This window comes from Terrapene carolina, unplaced genomic scaffold (genome assembly GCF_002925995.2).
Source record: "Terrapene carolina triunguis isolate 2854851 unplaced genomic scaffold, T_m_triunguis-2.0 Scaffold95, whole genome shotgun sequence".
NCBI classification, from domain to species: Eukaryota; Metazoa; Chordata; order Testudines; family Emydidae; genus Terrapene; species Terrapene triunguis.
In genome coordinates this window covers 41,467,440-41,494,089 of record NW_020664446.1, presented here as the reverse complement: position 1 = coordinate 41,494,089, position 26,650 = coordinate 41,467,440, and the positions used below count along the sequence as shown (strand labels likewise).

At 43.6% G+C, this 26,650-nt stretch overlaps 2 protein-coding genes across 2 annotated transcripts in view; both read left to right on the top strand.

Annotated features, from left to right (window-relative positions):
* The first annotated feature begins 810 nt into the window (after positions 1–810).
* On the top strand, positions 811–14,425 carry TBATA (thymus, brain and testes associated). Its single transcript, XM_029911382.1, has 9 exons — positions 811–866; positions 1,352–1,599; positions 2,273–2,443; positions 4,485–4,576; positions 5,923–6,087; positions 8,731–8,881; positions 10,016–10,178; positions 10,713–10,762; positions 13,297–14,425. The coding sequence occupies exons 1-9, from the start codon at positions 811–813 to the stop codon at positions 13,374–13,376; spliced, it is 1,176 nt and encodes a 391-aa protein (XP_029767242.1). The 3' UTR covers positions 13,377–14,425.
* A 3,763-nt stretch (positions 14,426–18,188) lies between these two features.
* Positions 18,189–26,650, top strand: part of LOC112111268 (microsomal triglyceride transfer protein-like) — a 31,334-nt gene continuing 22,872 nt past the window's right edge. Inside the window, exons 1-5 of the mRNA XM_026651109.1 lie at positions 18,189–18,783; positions 22,468–22,649; positions 24,518–24,661; positions 25,921–26,028; positions 26,525–26,641. Of these exons, the coding sequence (XP_026506894.1) occupies positions 18,717–18,783; positions 22,468–22,649; positions 24,518–24,661; positions 25,921–26,028; positions 26,525–26,641 (618 nt within the window). The 5' untranslated portion in view covers positions 18,189–18,716. The remainder of the gene's footprint in view (positions 18,784–22,467; positions 22,650–24,517; positions 24,662–25,920; positions 26,029–26,524; positions 26,642–26,650) is intronic.

Genomic DNA, 26,650 nt, shown 5'->3' with positions numbered 1-26,650 from the left:
TACTCATGGTCATGAATTCAAATTCACTTTCTACAAGAGTTGCCTGAAAACATGCCATTTCTACAAACATGGCTGTCAATCAACTTGTATTCATGTGTAAAGCAAACACAGAAGGGCTCAATGAATATTCAGGCAAAATTCAGCATTCACTCAGCTCTACTCAGCAGTTAATAGCCCCTGTTTGAAATACTGCCTGGGCCTGCAAATCACTTCCAAAGAAACCTTCCCTGCTCATCATTCTTCTGCTGCAACAGAGAGCTTTTTGAAAACTTTGTTCCTGCCAAAGCATAGAGCACTCTGACACTCAGTGGGCTGCCATCGGGAAGTATGTGAGGAGTCCTAAAATGGTCTTTTTTTGTAGCACTTCAAAAGGATCAGAGCTGAGTTAAGATGATCATGGGGAAAAATCAGAACCCACATATTCCTGGGTCTCCTCTGCTTCTGATCTAGGAAACAGAACACTGAGCCAGACACTCCAGTAAAATACGATGATGTTTTTTTCTAGCTAAGAAATGCAGTGAAGCATGAGCATGATGCTGCAATGGCTCCTGGTCCTCATATTAGCGTTGATGCTGATAATGCTGGGAGTCATCTGATGAAACGCCAGCTAACGATCCTCTGAGTGGAGGAGTTTTTGTCAGTCTTGAGAATGTGATGTCAGTGCTGTGGTAAAGTTGAACTTCTAACCTGGCCTGTCTCAGCAGATGACAGATTAGGAAGCCATGACTCTGAGTCACCCATCAAAGCTGCCAGCTGGGGCAGTTCTCAGTTGTTTTCATGGGGGTTTCCTCAGAAGGCTCCTTTTTCTGCATGTCAGCAGAAACCCAGGAGTCTGTGTGGGCTTGTTTCTCAGCTTCCATGCTCAGGTGAGCTCTTGCTGGCCTGCAGGTAACAACAAAGTGTTCCCATAAATACAGAACGGACCTGTTCAACACACACAGCAAACTTTCCTATCAGCTTCTCTTCACTCAGGTATTTCATTCAAGCTGTTTTTCCTCGGTAAATTTGTCTAGAGCATTAAGTGCATTTCAGGGCGGTACAAAATTCAGATCCAAGATTTCCCTTTCTGTAAATGAAACATTCTAACAAAGTCTGCTCCAATGTCAATAAGGGAGAGGATTCCCTCAGTTTGCTGCAATCCCTTGGGATGTGGAGGAAAAGAATAGGTGATGGTGGATCTCTCTGCCTGGTCACAATGGACTTGGGGTGAAATCCCTGAGAGGAAGATAACCTGCACTTGGAATGGACTCTTATTCTGCCTTTCATGAACCGGACTTGTACCTAAGATATAGACATTTTCATAAAATGTGATTGCATGCTGATAAGTGGTTTTCTTCTCTTTTTCTCCAAGAACCAAGTGTATATCTGCTAAGGAGAAGATGGAGATGCTAAGGAGCCCAGTTGCTGGCCCATTCAAAGGAAAAGACATCACAGCATTAGCAGGGAAACTCAAACACGTGGCCCTGAACACGCCACTGCGGTTTAGTACGGAGGCCATGAGACCCCAGTCAAAGAACAACTATCGCTTTGGCAACCTCAGCCACCATTCCTTCTTCTCACGGCACAACCCCCATCCTCACCGAGTGACCCACATCCAAGGTATGGCCTTAGGATGGGGGGCAGGAAACAGGAATTGAAGGCATTAATGATGTGGCCTTTCTTTGATGAGGAGCAGAGGTCAGATGGGATGGGAGGAAACAGAAAAATCCATGTAATGCTTCAGCACAGGCCTGATTGCAGAGCACAGTGGGATATGAGGAAAGTAGCAGAACTCTGACTGCATAATGTTTCTAGAGTAAGTGTTGCCCTGGTGATTCTTCTGAGCAGCAGTGATGATCTGAGACTCCTTAGGTTAATCCCATGCATGTCTTTGCTCCATCCCAGGACCTAGTTCAGAAAATCAGCTACTGCATCATCTGGATAAAATAATCCCAGCTGTGTATTTGCAGTTTAAGAATTTATCCCATGCCTGGCTTCCTGTTTAAAGTTGATAGAGGCAGTAGTGTAATTCATCCAAATTGTATATTCCCTGACTAAATAGAGATCTATAAACAGAGGTGCTTCAGGAAGCAATTCAGTATTATTGGGGCAGGGGAGGAAAATTGATCTATGTATGCCACAGCAGAACTCATGCACCTACAGATTTATTATTCAGGCAGAAAGTAACTGTAAATGCTGTGTGTGTTATGCAAGGTGAAAGACACTATTTTCTTGTGTGCTTCTTCCATTGAGTTACTCACTGATATTTGCCTCTTTTCATTTTCTTTTGTAGGCTTAAATGGCGTCCCCATCTGTATGGTTAATGACGGGTGGTCTGTGCTGACCCCTCTGTCACCTCATCCAATGATAAAAGGCCAGCTTTCTACTACCATATTGGGGGTACCAGGGGCTCAGATGCCAATTGGAGATCCACATAGTAATCTGGTCCCCAGGTTAACTGTAGGTTAGTGTGCTGCTCACACACTCAAGTGCGGTAGACTGCTTGATCAGGATGCCTTGTTAGATGGCCTTTTGTCCAATTAAGTGGAATTCCTTATTTAACAGAATTAATCATGCTGTACCTGAAATGGTTCTCAAATGACTTCACTTATTTTGACTTGCTACAGGACTGGAGGTAGCTCAGGTTTTACATTGACAAAAGACTCAGCCTGATTATTTTTCCTGCCCCTTTGAGCTGAAGTGGTTTTGAACCAGAGGAACATAATGCCAGGTTTCAGGGACATCATGTATTGCCACACAGCATTGGTGGAAAAGCAGCTTTGCCCTGGCAGAAGTCTTCCTGTGGCATACAAAAGCACCATCAGCTTCTCATTTTTACAAGGGCCAGATAGCCCTATTTGAGAACCACTTAATCGCTTGCACGTATCCCAAGCAAGTGGAATTACCATGGCAATTAAGTGATGGACCAGGCCATTAAATATCATCATCAGGTTTAAATTGGTTCCTTGCAAACAACCTAATTAACAGTAGCTCAAATAAATGGAGTGAGAGTAATTATTTCCTAATCCTAAAGCCTCTTAGGTTAGAGCAGTGGTTCTCAACCAGGGGTATGCATAGCACTGGGGGTACTCAGAGGTCTTCCTCATCTAGATATTTGCTTAGTTTTACAACAGGCAACATAAAAAGCACTAGCAAAGTCAGTACAAACTAAAATTTCATACCGACAGTGACTTGTTTATACTGCTCTATGTTCTATACACTGAAATGTAAGTACAATATTTATATTCCTATTGATTTATTTTATAATTATATAGTAAAAATGAGAAAGTCAGCAATTTTTCCGTAATGGTGTGCTGTGACACTTTTGTATTTTTATGTCTGATTTTCTAAGCAAGTAGTTTTTAAGTGAGGTGAAACTTGGTGGTACACAAGACAAATCAGACTCCTGAAAGGGGTACAGTAGGCTGGAAAGGTTGAGAGCCACTGGGTTAAGGTGCCTGCTTGTCCTTTCCCATCTTTCAGAGATATCACTGTGAGCAGAGTGCCCCTTTGTTCTGGACTCCTCCCCATTCTCCAGCAGCTTTATTTCTGGCAATATGAAGCCATGGGTTCTTCCTTCACCTGGAAGGCATCAGACCTCAGACACGCACAATGCTTTGGTGTTGCACCAACCGCCTGATACAACAGAATCCAAGGAGGGGGCAGTGTGTCTGATTCTGAACTGCCCATCTTGAGCAATAGGCTGTGGAGCACAGGGCTCTCACCATGATTTTAGTGGTCTCGTTTTTAGCCTTCTGTACCCCCGCAGCCCTGATCCTCCCTGCAGAGCCCAGAGCCCAAACAGGAGGCTTTAACAGTGGAAAAGATCAGAGATTTGAGAGATTCTCCCCTCTTCCTTCCCCTCCTCATCCTCTCATCCAGCTCTGCAACAACCCTCCCTCCTGTATGAGCCTCTATCTCCTTCCCGTATTATACTATGACGTTTGCACGTGCATGTTTGTGTTACCTCTAGGGCTATTCATGGTGTGAAATATGGGAACCTTCCTTTCCACTCACTCTCATACAAAGAGTATCACTGCTCAAGATACAGTACATCCCATAATACATTGTAATATATCCAGTGGTTGTAGCTACCATTTATTTGCATCTGTTTCCATCCAAGCTCTGCAGGGGAACTGTTGGCCTCATTGTGCAAATTCCTTTCCACAATGAAAATAGGAAGTCATGGATGCCTAGGGGGAGGAATTCAAGGTGTGGTCTATGTTCAGACATATGCAGGGTTTATAAGCAGGGCCACCGAGAGTGGGTTCGGGCCCCAGTGAAAAAATTTTTCGGACCCCCCAGCAAGGGCAGACCGGCTAAATGGGGCCAACGAGAGGGGGAGGAAGCCGGGGAAGCCGGGCCCCAGGCCCCCTTCCGGACCGCTGGGCCCCGGTAATTTGTACTGGCTTCCCCCCCCTCCCGTCAGCCTTGTTTATAAGTGCTGTAGGAACTAAGTGGTGCTACTGTACTGAGCTTTCTCACATGTCTCCTATCTCTCACAGGCTCGTTGTCAGATGCATGGAGAGAAGAACTGAGGGAACTCGCTGCCAAAGTTAGTGCTTCCTCCTCCACTGAAATGGAGCACAAGGAAGTGGTGAGTTTTTCATACTGCGAGCATGACACTTAGGGCTGCTTTGCTATTGAGTGTCATCTAACCAACACCTGGAATGACATAAAGAAATGGAAGGGAGGGAGCAGAAAAAGAGAGTTTTTCATGAGGCTGCTGTATCGCTACTGTAGGTCATGTGGCCCATGTCTGTTGGTGACAGCATCAAGACTTGAAGGGTCATGTGGAAATCTATTTTGTAAAGATAGGTAATTTAAAACTACTTATTCCTAATCTAAACAAGGCAAAACGTTCAATGGAATGTGACCCATGCCCAGATCTGGAGATCCCCAAATTTTGAAGGTTGACCAAAATCTGAACCCAGATCCAAATTTTGCAGATGATTTCTTTGCTTTTATAATGTGCTGGATCATGACTTCTGGATCTCTACTATCCCATTCTCTGTGGTGTTTAATATCTGGAGCCAAAATTTGTAGTTTGAGTCTTTAACAACTACACAGAAGGGACCACACCAAAAGGAGAAGTGGGTCAACACTAGTTTTTCACCTCTTGACATGTAGGCTCAAATCTACTTTAGGGTACAGATGAAATTGGTTTCAGACTCTTGTAAAAGCACATCACAAAACAATCGCACAACGGCACAACTGTTAATCTCCAGTGGAGGGAGGATCAGGACCTACAGGATGTTGCAGGTCAAGATTATGGAGCCATGAAAGATCATGGCTGGACACAGCAGAGGTGTTTTAGGTCATGATCGAAGGACACTGGCAGTGCTGGGGGAGTGGGGCAGAGCTAGAATACCAATGCGTATTACAGATCAGGATTGAGGTGCATATGTAGCACGGCGTACAGGAAGTTTACACAACCTCTGCATGCACTGTATCAGCTTCAGTGAGTGCTATCAGTCACTCACTTTCAAGAGCACCAGATTCAGCACCCTGGATTAGCATTCTTTAATACTGGGACCGGATAATGTCAGTGTTAACTTATAAATGATTATAGCTGCATAAGGATAGCTATGGGTTTAGATGCAGTGTTTGAGTTTTGACCATTCAGTTGTCTGACAGCAGTAGGTGGTGCACAACTTTCAATTTTAAATAAAACATTGTTTGCAAAATCAGTGCACAGTTCACAGCTGGAGAGAAACACACCTCCCAGGTGAACTTTTAGTACCACACAGTAGCTTCACTTTAACAGCAGCGGGTGCATTCATATTTTTTTGCAACAGCCAAGCACCTCTTTAATGAAGATTTCCCCTTTTGTCACAGCCTTTTTACACCCAGTCTTGTTCTAATCATTTTATCTCCTGTGCAACCCCTGTCCCACTCTCAGCCCTCTAATCAGAAAGCATGTGTGCATTTGCATTTTAACAGGCGGAAGAGCCCCGGAGAGCAACACAGTACTCAGCAGAAACTGGGCGCCTCATCCCACCTTCTTCTCGGGCAACAGCCCGCCATACACCCCAACAGTTGTGCCGGAATAATGCGAAGAACAAAGACAAAGATGCTGCCCTGTCTTTCCAGGACCAAGAGCTGGTAGTAAGTAGAACATAATGAGAAAGAGTAGCTACACCTGGTACTTCCTGCTGCTCACTTCCTCTGTGTGACTGTTTTTCCTTTAGGACTGTCGCAGTGTAGGTACACTCCATCCCGTGTGCCGGGTCAGGTATGGAAAAAAACTGTATAGCACCCCGTTAGGTCCTGTGTTCATGACTCTGACTATAAAACATGGTACTACGGCCTAGTGGCTGGAGTCAGTAAAGCAGGGCAGCTTGGCCTAATGGCCAGAATCAATAAAGTAACCCACTTTGGTGGGACTGCATGGCCGATTGGCCCGTTGCAGGAGTGGGGCGCCACTTTGGGATGTGTGGCGTGATACCTCTCCAGCGTATCATCAAGGATCTACAAACTATCCTGAAGGACGATCCCTCACTCTCCCAGATCTTGGGAGAGGCCAGTCCTCTCTTACAGATTTGCTTCAGGTTGCCCCAACCTGAAGCAAATACTCACCAGCAACCACACACCACACAACAAAAACACTAACCTATCCTTGCAACAAAGCCTGTTGCCAACTCTGTCCACATATCTATTCAAGGACACCATCATAGGACCTAATCATATCAGCCACACCATCAGGGGCTCGTTCACCTGCACATCTACCAATGTGATACATGCCAGCAATGTCCCTCTGCCATGTAAATTGGCCAAACCGGACAGTCTCTATGCAAAAGAATAAATGGACAGAAATCAGACGTCAAGAATTATAACATTCAAAAACCAATCGGAGAACACTTCAACCTCCTGGACACTCAATTACAGACCTAAAAGTCGCAATTCTTCAACAACAAAAACTTCAAAAACAGACTCTAACAAGAAACTTCAGAACTGGAATTAATCTGCAAACTGGACACCATTAAATTAGGCTTGCAGAAAGACTGGGAGTGGATGGGTCATTATACAAACTAAAAACTATTTCTCCATGCTGATTTTTCCCCTCTTGTTACTCACACCTTCTTGTCAACTGTTTGAAATGGGCCATCCTGATTATCACTACAAACGTTTTTTTTTCTCCTGCTGATAATAGCCCACCTTAACTGATTAGTCTTGTTAGAGTTGGTATGGCAACCCCCATTTTTTCATGTTCTCTGTATATATATATATAGATAGATAGATAGATAGATCTTCCTACTGTATTTTCCACTGCATGCATCTGATGAAGTGAGTTTTAGCCCACAAAAGCTTATGCCCAAATAAATTTGATAGTCTCTAAGGTGCCACAAGTACTCCTCGTTCCTTTTCCTGTTAAAACTATGTGCCTTATTTCTAACTTGAATTGGTCTGGCTTCAACTTCTAGCCCTTGATTCTTGTTCTGCCTTTCTCTGTTATATTAAAATACCACTTAGTCCCTGGTGTTTTCTCCCCATGAAGGTACTTGTACATTGTAATCAAGTCATCGCTCAATAGTCTTTTAGATAAACTAAACAGATTGAGCTCTTAGAGACATTTTCTCTAAGTTCAAATAATTTTGTGGCTCTTTTCTGCACCCGCTTGAATTTTTCAACATCTTTTTAAAAATGTGGCCACCATAACTGGATGCAGTATTCTAATATCAGTCTTACCAATGTCATATACAGAGGTAAAAATCACTTCCCTAATCCTACTCACTATTCTCCTGTTTATACATCCAAAGACCGTATTAGCCATTCTTTTGTTCCTAGATGTATGACTTCATCTTTGGCTGAAAAATTTGATATTTACTTCGAGATCATTAATAAAAATGTTGACTGATGACAGGCTGTAGTGGGCAGGGAATAGAGGACTGACGTGTAAACAATGGGAAGGGAATAAATACTGCTCTTGTAGGAGTCATTTCCTTCCTCCCTCCCTCCCTCAAGGATACAAGTTTATTTACTAGAAGTCGGTTTGTTTCCCACATCTTGGATTTGATATTGTTTTGTTTTTAAAGGGTGAAGTGACAGTAGACAGCACCAGGTTAATTGCAGAAAGGCAGCTGAAAGGGGTACTAAGAAGAGATATTCATGAGAACCTGCAGCAGTGCCCAAGAAACATTTTGAAGTTCATCTCCTCTGTAGGCTGGGAGGAGAATGAGAAGTTCCAGTTTAGCATGTATAGCAAGCGTCACTAGGCCTGCCCCTGATTTGCTAACTCTAGGCACAATAGATAGAGGGAAACAAGAGATGGTAAAAAACAACACAGAACATGGAGACATGAGTTCACTCCCAACTGATAATGTACTCTTATGTGGTGCGTTTGAGTGCCTGTATACAGGGACACTGGTCAGGAAGGGGTGAGATGCAGTGCAACAGAAGACCCAATGTCCTAACAAGTTTAGTCCAATTTAAATACTGACTCAGTGATCAGGGCCTTAGCCTAGTCTCTGTTGGGGTGGAGAGGGGGATATCTACCCTTGCACAGTAGGCTTTGATAGATCATCCTCTACTTCTTTCATTATATTTTCAAATGTGTAGGTTAGACCCTGGGCAGGGAACAGTAACTCATAAAACTGAAAGACAAAGTACACACCTGTACGGTGTCTAGATAAGCAAGGTGCCTGTGTATGCATACCCTAATGACCTCTTGTTTGTCTGTGTTCTAGGTACAATCAGTGTCACTCTGACCTGATCATGCTGTCACTTTCTACTTTGCTCTTCTGCCAACAGATTTTGGAGCTGCTGTGTCAGATCCTGCAGACAGACTCCTTGTCGGCTATTCAGCAATGGCTGCTCACAGCTGGTCAGAGGGGTGAGGAGAACCTGGAACCTCAACTTGGTGCCTGGGCAAGAGGAATAGACACCCACTTCTATTCTCAGAGTTTGGCACCCTAATTATCTCTACTTCAGCAACCACAAGTTTATTCCCAATACACACTTTACAGCCTTTCAGATCAACCTAAGTTTGTGGAGTACACATTTTTCTATGAGGGAAAAGTTGCTTCTGGAGGAAAGATTCCTTCATATAGAATCTGTTAGGGTTTTCTAATGACCTGGTTTGCAGTAACTGGTGAAGAACTAAGGATATGAATTTTGCTTGGTGTTCAAGGACTCAGAGGCTCCGGTGATGGGATTGGTATAGAATCTGGACAGATGGATGGCGTGCATGGCTTTCTAAAAATTGTCTCTCTCTAGTCTCAGTTTTTTCTTCATTCTATCTTTCCTGCCAGTGATTGTCTTTTGGGTTTCACTGACCTTTATTGAATATGGCCCAGCATTAGAGTAAAGGACTGTTTCTATGTAAAAGCTGTAGGCCAAAATTTTCAAAGTAAGGCTTCTAAATCAATGACCTGATTGCCACACGTGCTGAGGACCATTGACCTCAATGGGGGCTTCAGGTGCTCAGTACCTGTGAAAGTCAGATCACTTATTTATCTGCTTAAATATGACTTTAGAGGCCTAGCTTCAGGCTTTTATGTTTGAATGTTTTGCTTCTGAGTTACAGGCTGCAGCTGAAGGTGGTGCTGCTGCTGAATTCAGGCTTCACTATTGAGTTCCAATATAAAAATGCAGCTGTAGGAAGATAAATATTGTTGGTCAGATTGTATTTATTGTATTCATTTTAAGGGTATTTGCTCTGGGTGTGTTCCAGTTAAGTAGGGGAAATCCCTATTTCCACAAAAAGGGAATAGTGGGAGCTAGAGTGGCTCTTCTATCTGAGGTAGCACTGTAGCTCGTGGCTCCATGGACCTGTATTGCAGCAAGAGACCATTACACATGCCACTCTCCCAAGAACAGGGTATCGCTGGAGTCTTGCTGTACTTCTGATTGATCAACTTCTCTCTGCTCTGCTTGAACACATGCAGAAAGTGACAGAATCCAGGGCATAGGGAAATCATTTTGTGACATTCAAATGTTTCCAGATTGGAACTTCTCTCTCTCTCTCTCTCTCTCTCTGTTGTAACAGGTGAGATATTGTTTCTTCTGCTGCCTACTTGTCTTCCTCTCATTACAGAAAAGGATCTTGTTATGAGGATGTTGCAGACTGCAACTGCCAACCTAATTGAGCCCCAATCCTTGAGCACAAGCATGGAGCAGAGGCTTCAGTCCCAGATGTCCCAGACTGCAGTGGGCCTGTCCTCCAGAGGGCAACACTTGGGAAGGAATCCTCCAGCCAGGTTCTCTCACAAAAACTGTTCAATTGGATGTTCACAGTGTGACAGAGAACTGAAACATTTCACTTACTGAGGGCTGGAGACATGTTGGATACATTAGTTTGCATATACAGCAACAAGAAGAGAGAAAGAGATTCATCAAACAAGCAAAAAAACGGATTTTGTCCACCTACTTAGCTCCCCTCTCCCCATTTCAACTGGTTTAACTGAGGGCCTGATCCAAAGCCCATTTAAGTCAATGGCATGGCTTGCAGTCGTTGTTCAATGGGGGCCCATTATTTCAGTAGCACATGGGTCAGAGATTAAGGTGAACTGGTAAATTGTGCAGAGGCTTGGATTTCAGTACTTGTATGTGGACTTCCAGTCAATAGCATGAGCAGAGTAACTAGAAAATAAAAATACACATAAACACAGGAAGTGAATGGCAAAGTGGCAGACTAATGCAACCTTTCATTTTCATGACTACCAGGTTTATTCAAAATTCAGAATTTTAGATTTAGAAAAATACTTAGTTTTCTCTGCATTTCTTTATAACAGATTGTCTCAGAGTCAGAAGCAAGAACCCATTCCAGCGGAAGATAAGCCAGGTAAAAATATTATATTAAATAAATACTTTGTATTTATTACATACTCCCTTTGAATCCAAGGGTCTTAAGACATTTTATAAACATTAATTTATTAAGCAGTGATAGACCTTTGAGGTAAGGAAGTATTTTACCCATTTTATGGGTGATGCCTTAGAGAAGTTAAGTGATTTCCCAAGAGTCACACAGTGAGCTAATGGCAGAGCTAAGAATAGAAACCAAGAGGTCCTGGCTCCCAGGCCAATGCTCTAACCACTTGATCAGACTTTCTGAACATTCACACCTTACTGTGAGAGTAAGAATATACTACAGATAGACAAATAAATGACAGCAATTTCCTTGCAGGCTATATTTTGGTAACACAGAGCAGGAGTTCAGATAGCCTTTTTGTGGTTGCCTCTGAGTGAACAGTAATGCATGCACTGTGAAAGAATCATAGAATATTAGGGTTGGAAGGGACCTCAGGAGGTCATCTAGTCCAACCCCTGCTCAAAGCAGGACCAATCCCCAACTAAATCATCCCAGCCAGGGCTTTGTCAAGCCTGACCTTAAAAACCTCTAAGGAAGGAGATTCCACCACCTCCCTAGGTAACCCATTCCAGTGCTTCACCACCCTCCTAGTGAGAGAGTTTTTCCTAATATCCAACCTAAACCTCCCCACTGCAACTTGAGACCATTACTCCTTGTTCTGTCATCTGGTACCACTGAGAACAATCTAGCTCCATCCTCTTTGGGACCCCCTTTCAGGTAGTTGAAAGCAGCTATCAAATCCCCCCTCATTCTTCTCTTCTGCAGACTAAACAATCCCAGTTGCCTCAGCCTCTCCTCATAAGTCATGTGCTCCAGCCCCCTAATCATTTTTGTTGCCTCCGCTGGACTCTTTCCAATTTTTCCACATCCTTCTTGTAGTGTGGGGCCCAAAACTGACACAGTACTCCAGATGAGGCCTCACCAATGTCAAATAGAGGGGAATGATCACGTCCCTCGATCTGCTGGCAATGCCCCTACTTATGCCATTAGCACACTGTCGACTCATATCCAGTTTCTTGTCCACTGTAGCCCCTAGGTCCTTTTCTGCAGAACTGCTGCCTAGCCATTTGGTCCCTAGTCTGTAGCAGTGCATGGGATTCTTCTGTCCTAAGTGCAGGACTCTGCACTTGTCCTTGTTGAACTTCATCAGATTTCTTTTGGCCCAATCTTCTAATTTGTCTAGGTCCCTCTGTATCCTATCCCTACCCTCCAGCATATCTACCTCTCCTCCCAGTTTAATATCATCTGCAAACTTGTTGAAGGTGCAGTCCACACCATCCTCCGGATCATTAATGAAAGTTTTCAGTCTGGCTGGGATTTGGGCATGGGATCAGGATAGAATTTCATCCTTAGTTTTTCTGTGAAAATTCTGCTAAGTGAATAAGAGAAGATTTTGCCCAATCATAAATCCCTGCCGGTAGAAATAAGTAAACTAGATTTTTAAAGAGTAATATATGTTGCGACTTGCCATTCTCCTGAGCTCCAGTTTTCAAAAAACAAAATACTGTATTCAAATCCAAATAAGCAAACCTGGCACTTCCTCCAAAGTTCAGTTGTTCCAAGTCTTGGCGTTTATCAAAATGAACTCTGCTATGAGCAATTTTTGTCTGTCTTTTCTAGCTAAATAAAGTGTATTGTTATAACCACCAAAAACAGTGGGAAACATTTTCAAAAACTCTTGAGACTTACAAGCCTACATCCCATTTTCAAAAGTGATTTAGGCACTTAGACACAGACTACATCTCTTAGATCCAGATTTTTATAGGTATTTAGATGCTTTAAGATGCAAATAAGCACCCAGTTGGAATTTTAAAAGTTACTAAGTACCTAACTCCCATTGATTTCAATTGGAGATAGGTGTGTAGGGGCTTTTGAAAATTCTACTAGGTGCCTATCTACTTTTGTAGGTGCCTAAATACTTTAAAAATCTGGCCTTTGGGCTCTGAAAATGTTATCCATATGGGTGAGGAGTTAGCTACTCTGTGAGATTATAACTGGTGTTGACCCACATCGACATAGGCACCGACTCCATGGGTGCTCCGGGGCTGGAGCACCCATGGGGAAAAATTAGTGGGTGGTTAGCACCCACAGGCAGCCAAGCTCCTCTCACCCCCCGCCCCACCTCCTCCTCCTCCGAGTGCGCCGCGTTCCCACTCCTCCACCTATCTCCCAGCGCTTCCCGCCCAGCCACCACCAAACAGCTGCTGGACAGTGTTAACAAGCTCCTGGAGGGAGGGGGAGGAGCAGGAATGTGGCACGCTCAGGGGAGGAGGTGCGGAAGAGGCGGGTCCAGGGCGCGGATTTGGGGAAGGGGTTGGAATAGGGGCAGGGAGGGGGGCGGAGTTGGGGTAGGGACTTTGGGGAAGGGGGTGGGATGGGGGGCGGGGAGGGGAGGGGAGGGGGCAGGACAGGGGCAGGGCCTCATGGAAGGGGTGGAGTTGAGGTGGGGCGAGGGGAAGTCGGCGCCTATGCACATTGACCCATCCCAAATTATTTTTCATTTTCAGTGCATATGGGTACTGCAGAAGTTCTCCAGTTCCATTTATCCCAGGATGGAAAGCAGAACCAGCCAGATCCACGCAATTAACATGGAATCTTCTCTCATTCCTGATGGAAGAACCTCAAGAAGTGCCAGCACATTTCCTGCTATAGCTGCAGTGTTTTACTCTCATTACTCACCTAGTGAAAAAGTGTTCTGTAGAGTACATGAAAAGGCATGCAATATCCAGTATCACCTAATCTCTCTCTTCACTTTGACATCGTATGTTGAGACATGGCAAATTTAAACAGAATTTGTTTAATGACTGTGCCATAGACATTAAGTCATACTGTAAAATGGGTCTCTGTGAAATTCTGAACATCCCCATAGCTGTAGATGCTTAAAGTACTGCTTCTGCTATGATCCGGCTGGGTATTCGGTTCAATATGCAGAATCACAAAGAGAATGTGGCTGGTTTTTTTCAGTGATCTCAGATGCAGGAGGTGCATGGCCCATGGGGTGGTTTGACTCGCTGATTAAAAGATTGGCCATTAAACATTTCAGTCCTTCCTCTTAGATCCCATGGGTAGCGTTGAGCAATTGCTCATCATTCCAAAAGACTCAAATCAGTCCTGTCAGTGCTTCTTTAAAGCCACTGGAGGAGACAGAGCCATTCTGGGTGATAGAGTCATCGATATACTAGTGATTCTCAGCTCTTTGGCTCCTTTTCACTGAACACAGCTGCTGCCTCATTACTTTCCCACTACATGCCAGGAGGTAGCAATCTGGATGAAGAAGAACTGGTTGGAATTCAATCCAAATAAGAGAGAAGTGATGTTTGTTCATAGAGGCATTTAGAGGATTGGGTGGAAACACCACCTATGGAGGGTGTATGTCTGCATTCTGGCAGAATAGCTCACAGCTGCTTGATCTTACTAGATCCATCACTGCTGCTCTTGATTTCTCAGGTAGCAGTGGTGACCTGCAATTCCTTTTGTCATATATGGCTATATGATTTTTTTTCTAATGTGGACCTTAGAATAATCTTCCATGTCTTTGTCTCCGCCAAGCTAGGTTACTGAAATGTGCAGATTTCTTTGGTAAAGACATCATTGCATATCAATTACTTGTATAAAGAATGTATGACTCCTAGTATTTGCCTGTGGTCCCTTTAGGAATAAACTATCTGCTTGTGTAGCCAGCTGATCTCCGGGACTCCTGCCACTCTGTGATCAGTTTAAAGCGTCTGGAAGAAGCAGAGCAGAGCACAGCACTGCAGACTGTAACAGCACTAGGACCACTGCAGTCAGAGCAGAAACTGGAGATGTTGAGAGGCTTAATTAGGGTTTCTGAAGTGCTCTGGTGAAAGGTGCCATAACACTGCAATGTTGTATTCCCATTTCATGTTGCCACCGAGATCTCAAATTACTGCAAGCATTTGCACCAGAATATCATGGAAATTGGAGTTTCTTGCCACAGAGCGTCTGTCCAGTGGGCCACAGAACCAAACAAGAAAGTAAGCTGGGTCTGGTACTTTATGCACATGCAGAGAATTCAATAGCAAGCTGCTCATTAACAAGTTGAGGTGCTTTATGGTGTCCAGGCATCTCTTCAATGCAACTCTATTTCTTAATAAAAGTAGCGTTCCAAATCAGAATCACGTTAAGTTGGCTTTTCTGGAGACAGAAGAGCAAATCTACAAAGGAATACAATAGTACTGCATGTAACACCTACACAATACCAAGTCAATCTAGTGCCCAGTACTATAAAGGTATGAGATATTGAACTTCTACGGTCCAAAGCCCATAGACCAAACCATTAGAATCCTCTGCCCCACAAGCCAGTAAATCCAGTCTCCAACCACATTGTTCATGTGTGTGCGTGTATGCACCAAAGTGATTGCTGGTCTGTAAAACGTTTCCTTGCCTCAAACACAGGTTACATGGAAATGAATGAATGAACAGGCATCCCACACCTGGCTGTGTGCTAAAACAGCTTCTGAGTGCACTAAGTGACTCCGAACTTGGTGCAGAAAAGGACAATGCTTCTGAAAGGAATGGGGGCTGATGGGAGATGAGACAATTGCATGACCATCCATTCCATGAAGCAAGCTAAGCTCCATTACACCTTACTGTGAAAGATCGGAATTGGGATTTTAACGATTTCTTGTTATTTAAAAGTGGTTTGCCAGCAGAGCTAGGCATTAGCAGACTAAGCAATTGCTCGAGGCCCTGAGCGGCTCAAGGGGAACCCTGTATTCACTTTTTAGTATGTGTTGGGGGGCAAAATATTCCTGCTTAGGGCCCCTAATGGGCTAGCACCACCTCTGTAATAATTGCCAGACTTGTTACTTTGCACATATATGTCACCTTCCTGAGGAGCTCAAAGTGCCCTGCAAAACTTCAAAACACCCTTGTGAGGTGGGTGAGTTTTATGCCATTTTACAGGAAGGGAAACTCAGTCTCACAGAGATTAAGACCTTGTGTACACTGAGCTTTTAGCTACCAGTTTCAAAACCAGGGTAAGCTGCAAATTGCATTGCACCAATGTAAACTGTGCATGCACTATGGATTTGCACTAGTGCGGCTACACCAATGGCTAAAGTCCCAATATAGACAAGGCCTAAATAACTAGCTCAGCGAGTCAGTGGCAGAGCCAGGAATAATGCCATGGAGCAGGATTCAGTAGGACTAAAGTCCTATTTTGTATATTGACAATCTGTGGGGAAATGGGCATGACCAGTTCATCACCCCATAACCCAGGGGTCTCAAACTCAAATGACCACAAGGGTCACATGAGGACTAGTGCATTGGCCCAAGGGCCACATCACTGACACCCTCCCTCACTGCCTCCGACTCCGCCCCCACTCCACCCCTTCCATGAGGCCCCGCCCCTGCCCCGTCTCTTCTCTATCTCCTTCCCTGAGCGCGCGGCTCCCTGCTCCTCCCCCTCCCTCCTGGAAAGTGCTAAGCGCCACCAACAGTAAAGCACCTCACTCAAAGGACAAAACACGCACTTAGTTAGATTTACTTCTGTTAAAGCCCCCCCACTGCACTGGGCTGCACCACCACTCCACCCTGCTCCGCCTCTTCCAGGGGTAGCAGGTTTGTAGAAATTTTGGTGGTGCCCAGAACCTGCCCCCCCCCCAAAACTCCACCCCCCACCTGCCTAAGGCTCTGGGAGGGAATTTGGGTGGGGGAGGGGGTCTGGGGTGCAGGCTCTGGGATGGAGTTTGGGTGCTGGGTGCAGGCTCTGGGATGGAGTTTGGGGATAGGAGGGGGTGCAGGGGTGAGGGCTGTGGGGCTGGGGATGAGGGGTTTGGGGCATTGGAGAGGCTCAGGACTAGGGCAGAAGGGCAGGGGAAGGGCAGCCTGCCCTGGCCATAGTGGATGGCGGCACTAGGACCTTCCGGCAGCAGGTGATGCCAGAAGCCAGCAGAGCGGAGTGGAGTCAGCATGAGCTGCAGGCTCCAGGGCGGTGAAGGGGCAGCAAGTGAGCCCGGGGGACACTCGGGGGAGACGCGTGGGGATGGCAGGCGGGGCCGGGGAAGAGACCCGGCCCCAAACATTGGGGAGCAGCGAGCTTAGCTGCCACATAAAATAACTCGGGGGAGGGGGAGGTGGAGAGCTTGGTGGGCCTGCCCGCAGGCCTCGTGTTTGTAAATAAATTAGGTCAAACCTTTCTTCACAAAAATCCTGTTAGAGCTCTTGTTTTCCCTCCTTTCCCTGGCTGCGCCACACTTCCTTCCCCTGCCAACACATTTGTCTGAAATGTAAGACCCTGTGAAATGCGAGGCACACAGCACTTGGTATAGTCAGACACGGGCTCCTGAGGGAGAGGGCAACTGGGACAGCAGGAGCAATGGGGCTGGTAAGTGAGTGTCCTTTGATCTCAAGCCAAATCCCTAACACACTGCAAGATGCATTCTTTAGTTATCTTTCCTCTCCAGAGGTCATTACTCTCTCTACATACAAATCTCTCCCAAAAACCCATTTCAGTTGTGACTCAGAGATGCAAACTGATTAAGGCCCCTCTGAATTGGGTGCTTGGAGATTAGACATCATACAAAAATGTTTCATTGTGTTATTAAAACATTATGGGTGGAATTTTCATAGGAGATCTAAGGGACTTAGACACCCAATTTCTACTGACTTAGGCTCAGTTTACATCACAGCATTTGTAATCTAGCATGGCCAGTTACCTTACAACTGGTCATATGTTGTCGATCACAGTTCCCCAGCCTTTTGATTATGTGTTTGTCTATTATAAGCTCTTCCTGGCGAAGGACATTCCTCCTTCTGTGCTTGGAGAGCACCTAGCACAGGGGTAAGCAACCTCTGGCACACGTGCCGAAGGCGGCACGCGAGCTGATTTTCAGTGGCACTCACACTGCCCGGGTCCTGGCCACCGGTCCGGGGGGGGGGGGGGGGGGGGGCGGGGCTCTGCATTTTAATTTAATTTTAAATTAAGCTTCTTAAACATTTTAAGAACCTTAGTTACTTTACATACAACAATAGTTTAGTTATATATTATAGACTTATAGAAAGAGACCTTCTGAAAACATTAAAATGTATTACTGGCACGCAAAACCTTAAATTAGAGTGATTAAATGAAGAATCGGCACACCACTTCTGACAGGTACTGTTCTCCTAACCCTAATGCCCTGCTTTTCCAAATTATTTCCTTCTGAAACATATTACAATTCTGATAATCTTTCACGGACACTTGGTGAAGTGCTGTGATAGAGGCCTGAGATTAATTGAAAGCTTGCATTCCTCTGTGTGAGTGTGTGTCTGTGTTTTCTATTCAATAAGCTTCATTCACAGAACCAGCTTTCTTATTCCTCTCCAGCCTGGCCCTTTAAGTAACCTGATCCTAGAGGCTGGAACTCCTCAGCCCCTGAAAAGGGAAGGAAGAGGGATGATTCTGCTGCTGCTTTTTTGGCCACTTTCTTGTCAATTTTCCTTCCTTTCTTTCCCTTTTCTTTCTGGTACAGAGGGGGGAGTGGCTAGGAGCCGAGAGCGGGTATGTTTCAGGGGACAGAGCTACTCTTCTGAACCCCCAGGCAGATTCAGCAGGGCAGACTCCAGACTGTTGCCTTTTCTCCACCCAGAAATCAATTTTGCAGGTTTTGTTGATTTCCTTGTTGCAGGCTTTGGCAAATCCAAATGATTTCCAAACCTTTTATTTCTTTTGCTGCTGTGGCTGCTGCTACTACTGCTGCTGGGGGTTAGAGCAAGGGATTAATGATTTGCTTCTCCTTCAATGTGTAATTCAGGGATAGGGAGAAGGTCAGGCCTGCTCACCTGACATTGTGAATCCTGTCAATTCTGGCCACTCTGGAGGGGGGTTGTTGTATTTTCCTCCTGCCCGGCTTCCTGCCCTGTCTTTTCTTTAGCCTTCTCCTCGTTCCCTAGCACTCTGTTTTGCTCACACACAATCCCCACCATGAATTCACAAGCAGCTTCAGGACACATCTGGCTGATTTTCTTTTTCTTTACCAGCTCAGCAAAAGGTAAGTGACTTTGCACTTCAGCTTCTGAAATAACATGAAATGGGAAAGTATCCTGTGGACCTGAGAAACAGGATGCTTGTCACACCTTACACAAAACTCTGTATAATGCCTAGTGCTTACTGGAATTCTAGTCCCACAGTCAAAGAAGGGAAGTAGAAGGAAAGCTCTGAAAATGCTCAGATTTCTAATCTCTTTATGAAGATTTATTAGCATAGCAAGTAACAACAGCTTGTGCATCGCCAGAATTCAGGGATAGGTGGCTGGCTATAACTTAGTTTCAGGCTTCGTGATTAGAAGCTTCTCTCTGGGTGCCTGGAAATACAGGAATACTGGCCTTTCAAGATTCAACTTCATGTAAAAGAGCCAGCACCAGTTACCTCTGATACACAGAGAATGGTTTAAAGAATTCAGCTAGATTTACACCTATGTATCCCTGGATCTACTATGGAGTTTTCCTTTCATGGAGACTTTGGCATCCTTTGGGGAAAGTTTTAAAACCTGTTTTGCTGGTCATTATAAAGGATCAGATGACAGAATTCCAAAACATTTCAGTAACCTACTACATTCACAATGAATTGGAAGAATAGTAGGTCCTTTTGAGAATTTCAAACACAACTGTATCTTTAGATAATGGATTGAATGGATTATTCCTCATGGCAAAAGCAAACACAAAAATCAGAGTCAATCTTTAAGTATATACAAAGTATAAAATACACAAGAAGATTGATCTCAGATAATTCTAGACATACTACGTAAAATGAAAAATTGAAGAATACTAAGGCTGAGGTAGAAAAACAAAGACATTCTGAGGCAAGGCCTCTCCAGCATCTTTATCCTAGCCTGCTGTGGTTAGGTAAATGATTAAGTTAGGGACAGGGGGTTATGACTTAGCTACACTTCTCATCACTGCTACTTTAAAACAGGCAAAAGAGTGGATGAAAGGGGGAGTATGTCATCTCTTCCCTCACCATCAAATATTCTAGGTTGTCCAAGGTAAGATGGAATGAATGGTCATCTCTGTAAGAATTCTTCAAACTTTGCTGAGCATGAACATATCCATGGAACTGTGCTATAAGACTAGAATTCAGTCCCTGGAAAGAAACCTCTGGCACCGGCAGCAGTGGACAGGAGTAGGAAATGAAAAAGGGACTGACGTCTTCTGTTGAGAGCTAATCTCCAAGGTCCCATATGAGGTCTTGAAGTCCCACGGCAGGGTTCCCGTTTTTATTTACCTTTCAGCAGAATTGTGCAAGCTAATCCTTAATGGGCCAATGAATCAACCACTATCAACCCTATCAATCAAAAGATCTCCTGACATTCAAATATTACAGCGATGGGCGTGTTACAAGAACCTACACAGAATAAAATAGAAAAAAACTGCAGCAAATTAAGAAAGTTTTTACAGGTTTCCACTGGTTGACAATAGCAAATGTTATTGTATTATGATACCAGCAATCTGTAATTCAACAGTTTGTAAGGGATTAAGAAATAGAATGAAGGTTCCCTGTAAATTATGAGTGGATGGAGTTTACATACAGCACTACTCAAAGGTGAATGATAGGGCTACTTAGTAACTTTACCCAAGGTCTCAGAGACCACAGCAGAGAGTGGAAGAAGATCCTCATCTGATATAATTTGTCATAGCTCCATTGTTATGCCATTGACTTCAGTAGAGTTATAACAACTTAGACCAGTTGAGGATTTGCTCCAGGCTGTGTATTCAAACTGGTGGTGAGACACTACAGTGCACATAATTAATTTTAATAGGCCCACATTTGGCTGCTAAACTTGCTATGGACCTGTGCTGGGTAATTACATAGACCAATGAACCCTTCCATGCAGTGGTTTTGTTAACAAAGGCATCTTACTAAATTTTCATCCTTAGTCCTTGATAAACCCCAGATATATGAGTGATAAGATGGGGAAGGTGGGATCAGGGAATCCATTAATTTATTTTCTCATTTAAACAAACACTTTCCCACAACCAAGGAAAGAAAACCAGTACCACTGGGCAAACAGACTTTTGTGCATTTGCTGGAAATGTATATCCATTCCTGAAAAATATAGTGAGTATATTGGTAGTGTAGTAGTGCCCTACTTGTATTGGTTGAAGAGGGAGACTGGGGAATTAAGCATTTTCTAACAAAAACTCATTGTATCCACCTATCAGTATTGGTGCAATATTGTCTATTTCAAAAAGCAAAGCAATACAATTCAGAAGTATTTTCATGAGCCCAAGGGATAAGTCATCGCTGGCAGAGAAGGGAGCGAACTCCATCAGAGTTTGTGAAATCAATCCCAATTCACCATTCAATCTGATGATGGAACTGTATCAAGGAGCTTTTGATCAGCCTTTTACATTCCCTCCCAGCATCCATTAGAGCCAAGGGGAGTCCCCCTGCCCCTCTTCCCATCTGAATCTGTAGAAGCTGGGTTGATCTTCTCATCTGAAAGTCACCCTGTTCACATCAATTCAGCAGCATCCAAATATACGTTTGAGGCTAGAACATCAGCAGGTGTAAATTGGGGTAGCTTCGTTGAAGTTTGGGCTAATTTACACTAATTGAGGATCCAGGCCTTGAAATTCAATTTTCTGAGTTAGATACAATAAATACTGCTAATTCACTCTCAGTTTTAGAAGTGATTCCATTTATTTTTCTGCTCTGTTGTTGATACACTGTAAAATGGAAGAGACAGGCAGATAAAGCAAATAGTTTTGTTGTTGTAACATAAAAATGTTCTTTCCCCTGCCAGTCACTGGGTTAGGCTTAAGTGCAAATGACTCAATGCAACTTTTTAAGGTGATATATATATAATCTTTCAAGCTTTCATAGTCAGTGGAGTTGGACAGAGAGAAATCCAAACGAGTGTCAGACATGGAAGTAGTTTCATCCCTAGTGTCACTCCACTGGCTTCATCTGCAAATGTACATTGCCGGTCTTATCATGGACATTAGAAATAGAAAAGCCCTTTTAGGTCACTTGGCCAGTGCTGGCCAGCCCTGTTCTGTATATTGTTTCTAATGCTTTATGAAGTCTAGTTCTAAATGTCTCCCTGGATGGCAATTCCACCATTTGGGTGATTGTGCCACAGGCTACAAATCTTGAGGCCAGGAAGCATTTCTTAGTATTTAGCCTGATTTTTCTCTTTTTAAATTTTAATTCATGGTGCAAGACCCATTACTGGGCTAAAGCTCTCATAATGTCATAAATCACTGGTAGTTTTTGCAGGGTTCCACTTAAAGGCTCTTTGTACAAATCACAGTCTTTGAAACATCTACATCTGTGAGGGGTGAGTCTGTTATTGGCACTTAGTGGGGAAAAGCAGAGCAGAGACACAAGCTCTCAGAAAGCTCAGTCAAATCTAATGGTGTGGACAAGGTCCTTTCTAATCTTTACTCCTAATTGTATCCCTTTTTTGAAGGGCCCAGGAATAGGAGTTACTAAAGGCAGGATAAGTGGAGGTTCTTTCTACCAACCCAGGCCTCAGCAGCAGGACCAGGGAGAATAAGAAAATATATGTATTTCTCTCAGACAGGTTCTGATCTAAAGCCCATTGAGGTCAATGGGATTCTTTTCATTGCCGCTTAACCTATATGCTGAGATAAATTTGAATCCAAGCCACCATGGGTACTGAAGAATGTGAAAGTGTGTGCGTGGCTTCAGTTCTGGTCTCCTTTCATAGGGAACTTAGAGACACCATCTTTCCAGCCTGGAATCCTCTATCAATACCGCTACTCACTGGAGGTGCAGCTAGATTATGTCTCAAGGTTGTCCTTGCAAGGAAGTCGGATGCGGGCTGAAGCTTTGGTTCAGGTGCACCTGCTCTGGAGAAATCATGCAGGGGAGCAGCTTCTCCAGATCCAGGTATGTGATGGTTTTGTCCCCTAGTACCTGCAGGCCTGAGAAAAGCTATTGGTGCTTCTAGTACCAACAGGCTATGAGGATTTCCTTTTAGTTCAAGTGGTAGAACTACTACTGCTGGATCATCTTGAGCTCCATCGGCAACTGGTTCCTCCCATGTAAGCAGATGAAGTTTTTACTCAGGCATGCTGACTGTGGAGAAACTGGCCGGTGGCTTGTCCTTACCCAAACATTAATAAGCCAGTTTAGGGCCAAAGTGCTTGCCTGAGAGTTTCTTCACTGAATAAACACATAGCAATGCTAACTTCAGTTGGTGGGCACAGGGGACATTCAATCCCAACCATCTTCTGTTTCTGACATAAGTGGTGACTGTGAAGAGTCTATGAGATATGTTAAAAATAGGGCTGTCAAGCGATTAAAAAATAATTAACAGCGCGATTAAAAAAATAATTGCCATAAAAAATTTTATTGCGATTAATCACATGATTAATCGCACTACTAAACAATAATAAAATACAATTTATTTAAATATTTTGGGAAGTTTTCTACATTTTCAAATATATTGATTTCAATTACAACACAGAATACAAAGTGTAGAGTGCTCACTTTATATTTATTTTTATTACAAATATTTGCACTGTAAAAAAAACAAAAGAAATTTTATTTTTCAATTCACCTAATACAATGTAGTGCAATCTCTTTGTCATGAAAGTTGAACTTACAAATGTAGAATTATGTACACAAATAACTGCACTCAAAAACAAAACAACATAAAACTTTAGAGCCTACAAGTCCATTTAGTCCTACTTCTTGTTCAGCCAATCCCTCAGACAAACAAGTTTGTTTATATTTATGGGAGACAATGCTGCCCGATTCTTGTTTACAATGTTACTTGAAAGTGAGAACAGTTGCTCACATGGCATTGTTGTAGCTGGTGTTGCAAGATATTTACGTGTCAGATGCGCTAAATATTCATATGTCCCTTCATATTTGAACCACCATTCCAGAGGACATGCGTCCATGCTGATGATGGGTTCTGCTTGACAACGATCAAAAGCAGTGTGGACCAACACATGTTCATTTTCATCGTCTGAGTCAGATGCCACCAGCAGAAGGTTGGGGTTATTGGTTTTTTTGGTGGTTCGGGTTCTGTAGTTTCCGCATCAGAGTGTTGCTCCACACCTCGTCCCTCTCAGATTTTGGATGGCACTTCAGATTCTTAAACCTTGGATCCAGTGCTGTAGCTATCTTTAGAAATCTCACATTGGCACCTTCTTCGCGTTTTGTCAAATCTGCAGTGAAAGTGTTCTTGAAACGAACAATATGTACTGAGTCATCATCTGAGACTGCCATAACATGAAATATATGGCAGAATGTGGGTAACACAGAGCAGTTATGTAACAAAAAAATCTACTGTAAATTGCACTTTCACGATAAAGAGATCGCACTACAGTACTTGTATGAGGTGAATTGAAAAATACTATTTCTTTTGTTTATTGCTTTTACAGTGCAAATATTTGTAATAAAAAATAATATAAAGTGAGCACTGTACACTTTGTATTGTGTTGTAATTGAAATCAATATATTTGAAAATATAGAAGAACATCCAACAATATTTAATAATTTTCAATTGGTATTCTATTGTTTAGCAGTGTGATTAAAATTGCGATTAATCATGATTAATTTTTTTAATCGCGATTAATTTTTTTGAATTAATCGCGTGAGTTAACTGCGATTAATAGACAGCCCTAGTTAAAAATGAACTCTGTGGCTCCCCTCAAGTCAAATGGCCGGAGGTGCTGGGAAGTGGGACACACACACGCTCTGTGACCCATACCCTCATACCTTCCATCTGTTTTTTGTGGTTTTAGATCCAAGACCTAAAAGTCTACCGTGATTCAAAACATGAGAAGATTCAGAATGTTACCAGAGACCCATCCACTGAGGTTGTGCTGGGTAAAGAGGACACCGCAGAGCTTCAGCTGCCAGTTTTCCTCCACTGGAATAATGGGAAGGTATGTTAATAGTACCCCACCCACAGTCACACAAAAAGCACCTCCCATCCCTATTCGAACCCTGAAGAGTCCCTCATTTTCCCTGCTTTACATTCTTGCCACTCTCAGTATGTGGCAAGCACCACTCCTCTGGCCATGGACCCCAAGATGAAACTCTCCTCAGATGCTATCAGTGCTGCTGTTTAACTGGCTAGTGGGAGAGACTGTTGAGTAGCAGAAGGCATTCCCTTTCTGGGAATAAGTGCCCTGCCCCAGCCTTTCAGTGCCTAAACACCTGCCAGCCCAGACAGTTAGTCTCTTCACTTCTTGCACTAATGGAAGGCACTCCAATATTATGGTGAGGAGTGTGCTATGAGCACCTCTATAGAACAGAATAGAGCAAATGAAAGAATTTGGAAGTAGATCTCCTGCACAGCTGTGGGACTATAGAGTCAGCCAGTGGGCTCCAGGTGTGATAGTTCTGTTGAAATAGAATAGTCTTGAGCAGACTGGGTTAGCAGTGGTGGCTCTAGGTCAAATTTTTAGGTGGGAGAGTGTTGGTTATTACTGCATAGAAGCTGATTACTTAAGAGAACTCTTGAAAGCTCTCCTACACCCCCCACCCTACTCAGACAGTCCCGCCTCTGCTGTGACTTGTAGGTTGTTCAGGGAGGTACCGACATTCTTTCTGAAGTCCTGCTATTGCTACAAAGCCCCCTGCTCTGTCGCACATTACACAATTGGGTGGTCTACAGGAGCTGCCCCTGCACTGGTCCTACATTTACTGTTCAGTTAACAGCTGTGGATGCCTCATAGGATTCGGATGAAGATAAAAGAATGTTATTTCGACTCAGTAGAGCAGTGTTCCAGGTACCCACAGGTGGAACTGCCACTGCTTTAAGGTTTGCGCAAAGTGCAGAGGCCTCACTTTTTAAAAAGACTTTGTGGCCATAAATGTATTGTGAAATTAAGTCCGTGCTAGTCAGGGATATCAGGGTTGTTTTTTTAAGCCTTTCAAAACAGTGTAATCGTCACCTAGTTCTAGTACAGGGGCAGCACAATGAATGTTTCTCTCATCCCCCATGGAGTCCCATGCCTGAGGTTCTCCGTACTGCCCCCTCATCTGAAATTTTTCTCCACCTTGAACTGCAAGATCAGTCTAGAAAACCCTTTTGAGAGCCTGGGGAGAGGGCAATTCTCTCATTATCATGCTGAGTTCTTGTCCCTTTCTCAGCAGAGTCTGCGATTCTCTCCCATAAATCATAAATTTCTTCTCATAGGTAGAAGGCATCTACGGAGATAAAGGAGGAAGGTCCCAGACCTTGAATCTGAAACAGGGCCTCATCAGTCTCCTCCATTTCCAGCCACATTCTGGGACAGCAACTGAGGTAGGAGCAGAATATAGTTTTTTGGGTGGTTTTTTTTCAAAGAAAAAGATGCAGGAACTTGATCTTAGTGCATCAATAAAACCATCCCTGGAGTGAGAGGGTGTTTCCCTCTCCAAACCTATTCTTCTTTTCTGCAATTGCTAATTAATGCCAGTTACAATAATGTTTTTCATAATTTCTGTCATTATATTCATGCTCTTTTTGTGTTTACTTGCTATAATGACTTAAATGTCAAACACCCATTTGGGTGTGCAGTTGCCTGATTTTATACACTCAGTTTGTTGCAGTAACTATGCTAGCTAGAATAGGCATGTGGTTTTTGAGCCTCATTTTCAAAATATGGCCCTGTATCTGGTTCTGTGCAGATTTTCTACATAATCTGTTCAAATTGGATTGAATCATTTTTGTGTATAGTGAACTGTATTTTATTCTGCCACAAGTTCTACTCACACATTATCATTTCATGACATGATTTCTTATATTTGTTTGGCTTCAGGAGGATGTTTCTGGGAGCTGTCAAGTCACGTATGTTGTTTCCGAGGATTTCATTGTAAAGACAAAAGATCTGCAAAGCTGCACAAGACCAAAGTTTGGATTCACCTCCGTTAACAAAGCAAGTCCA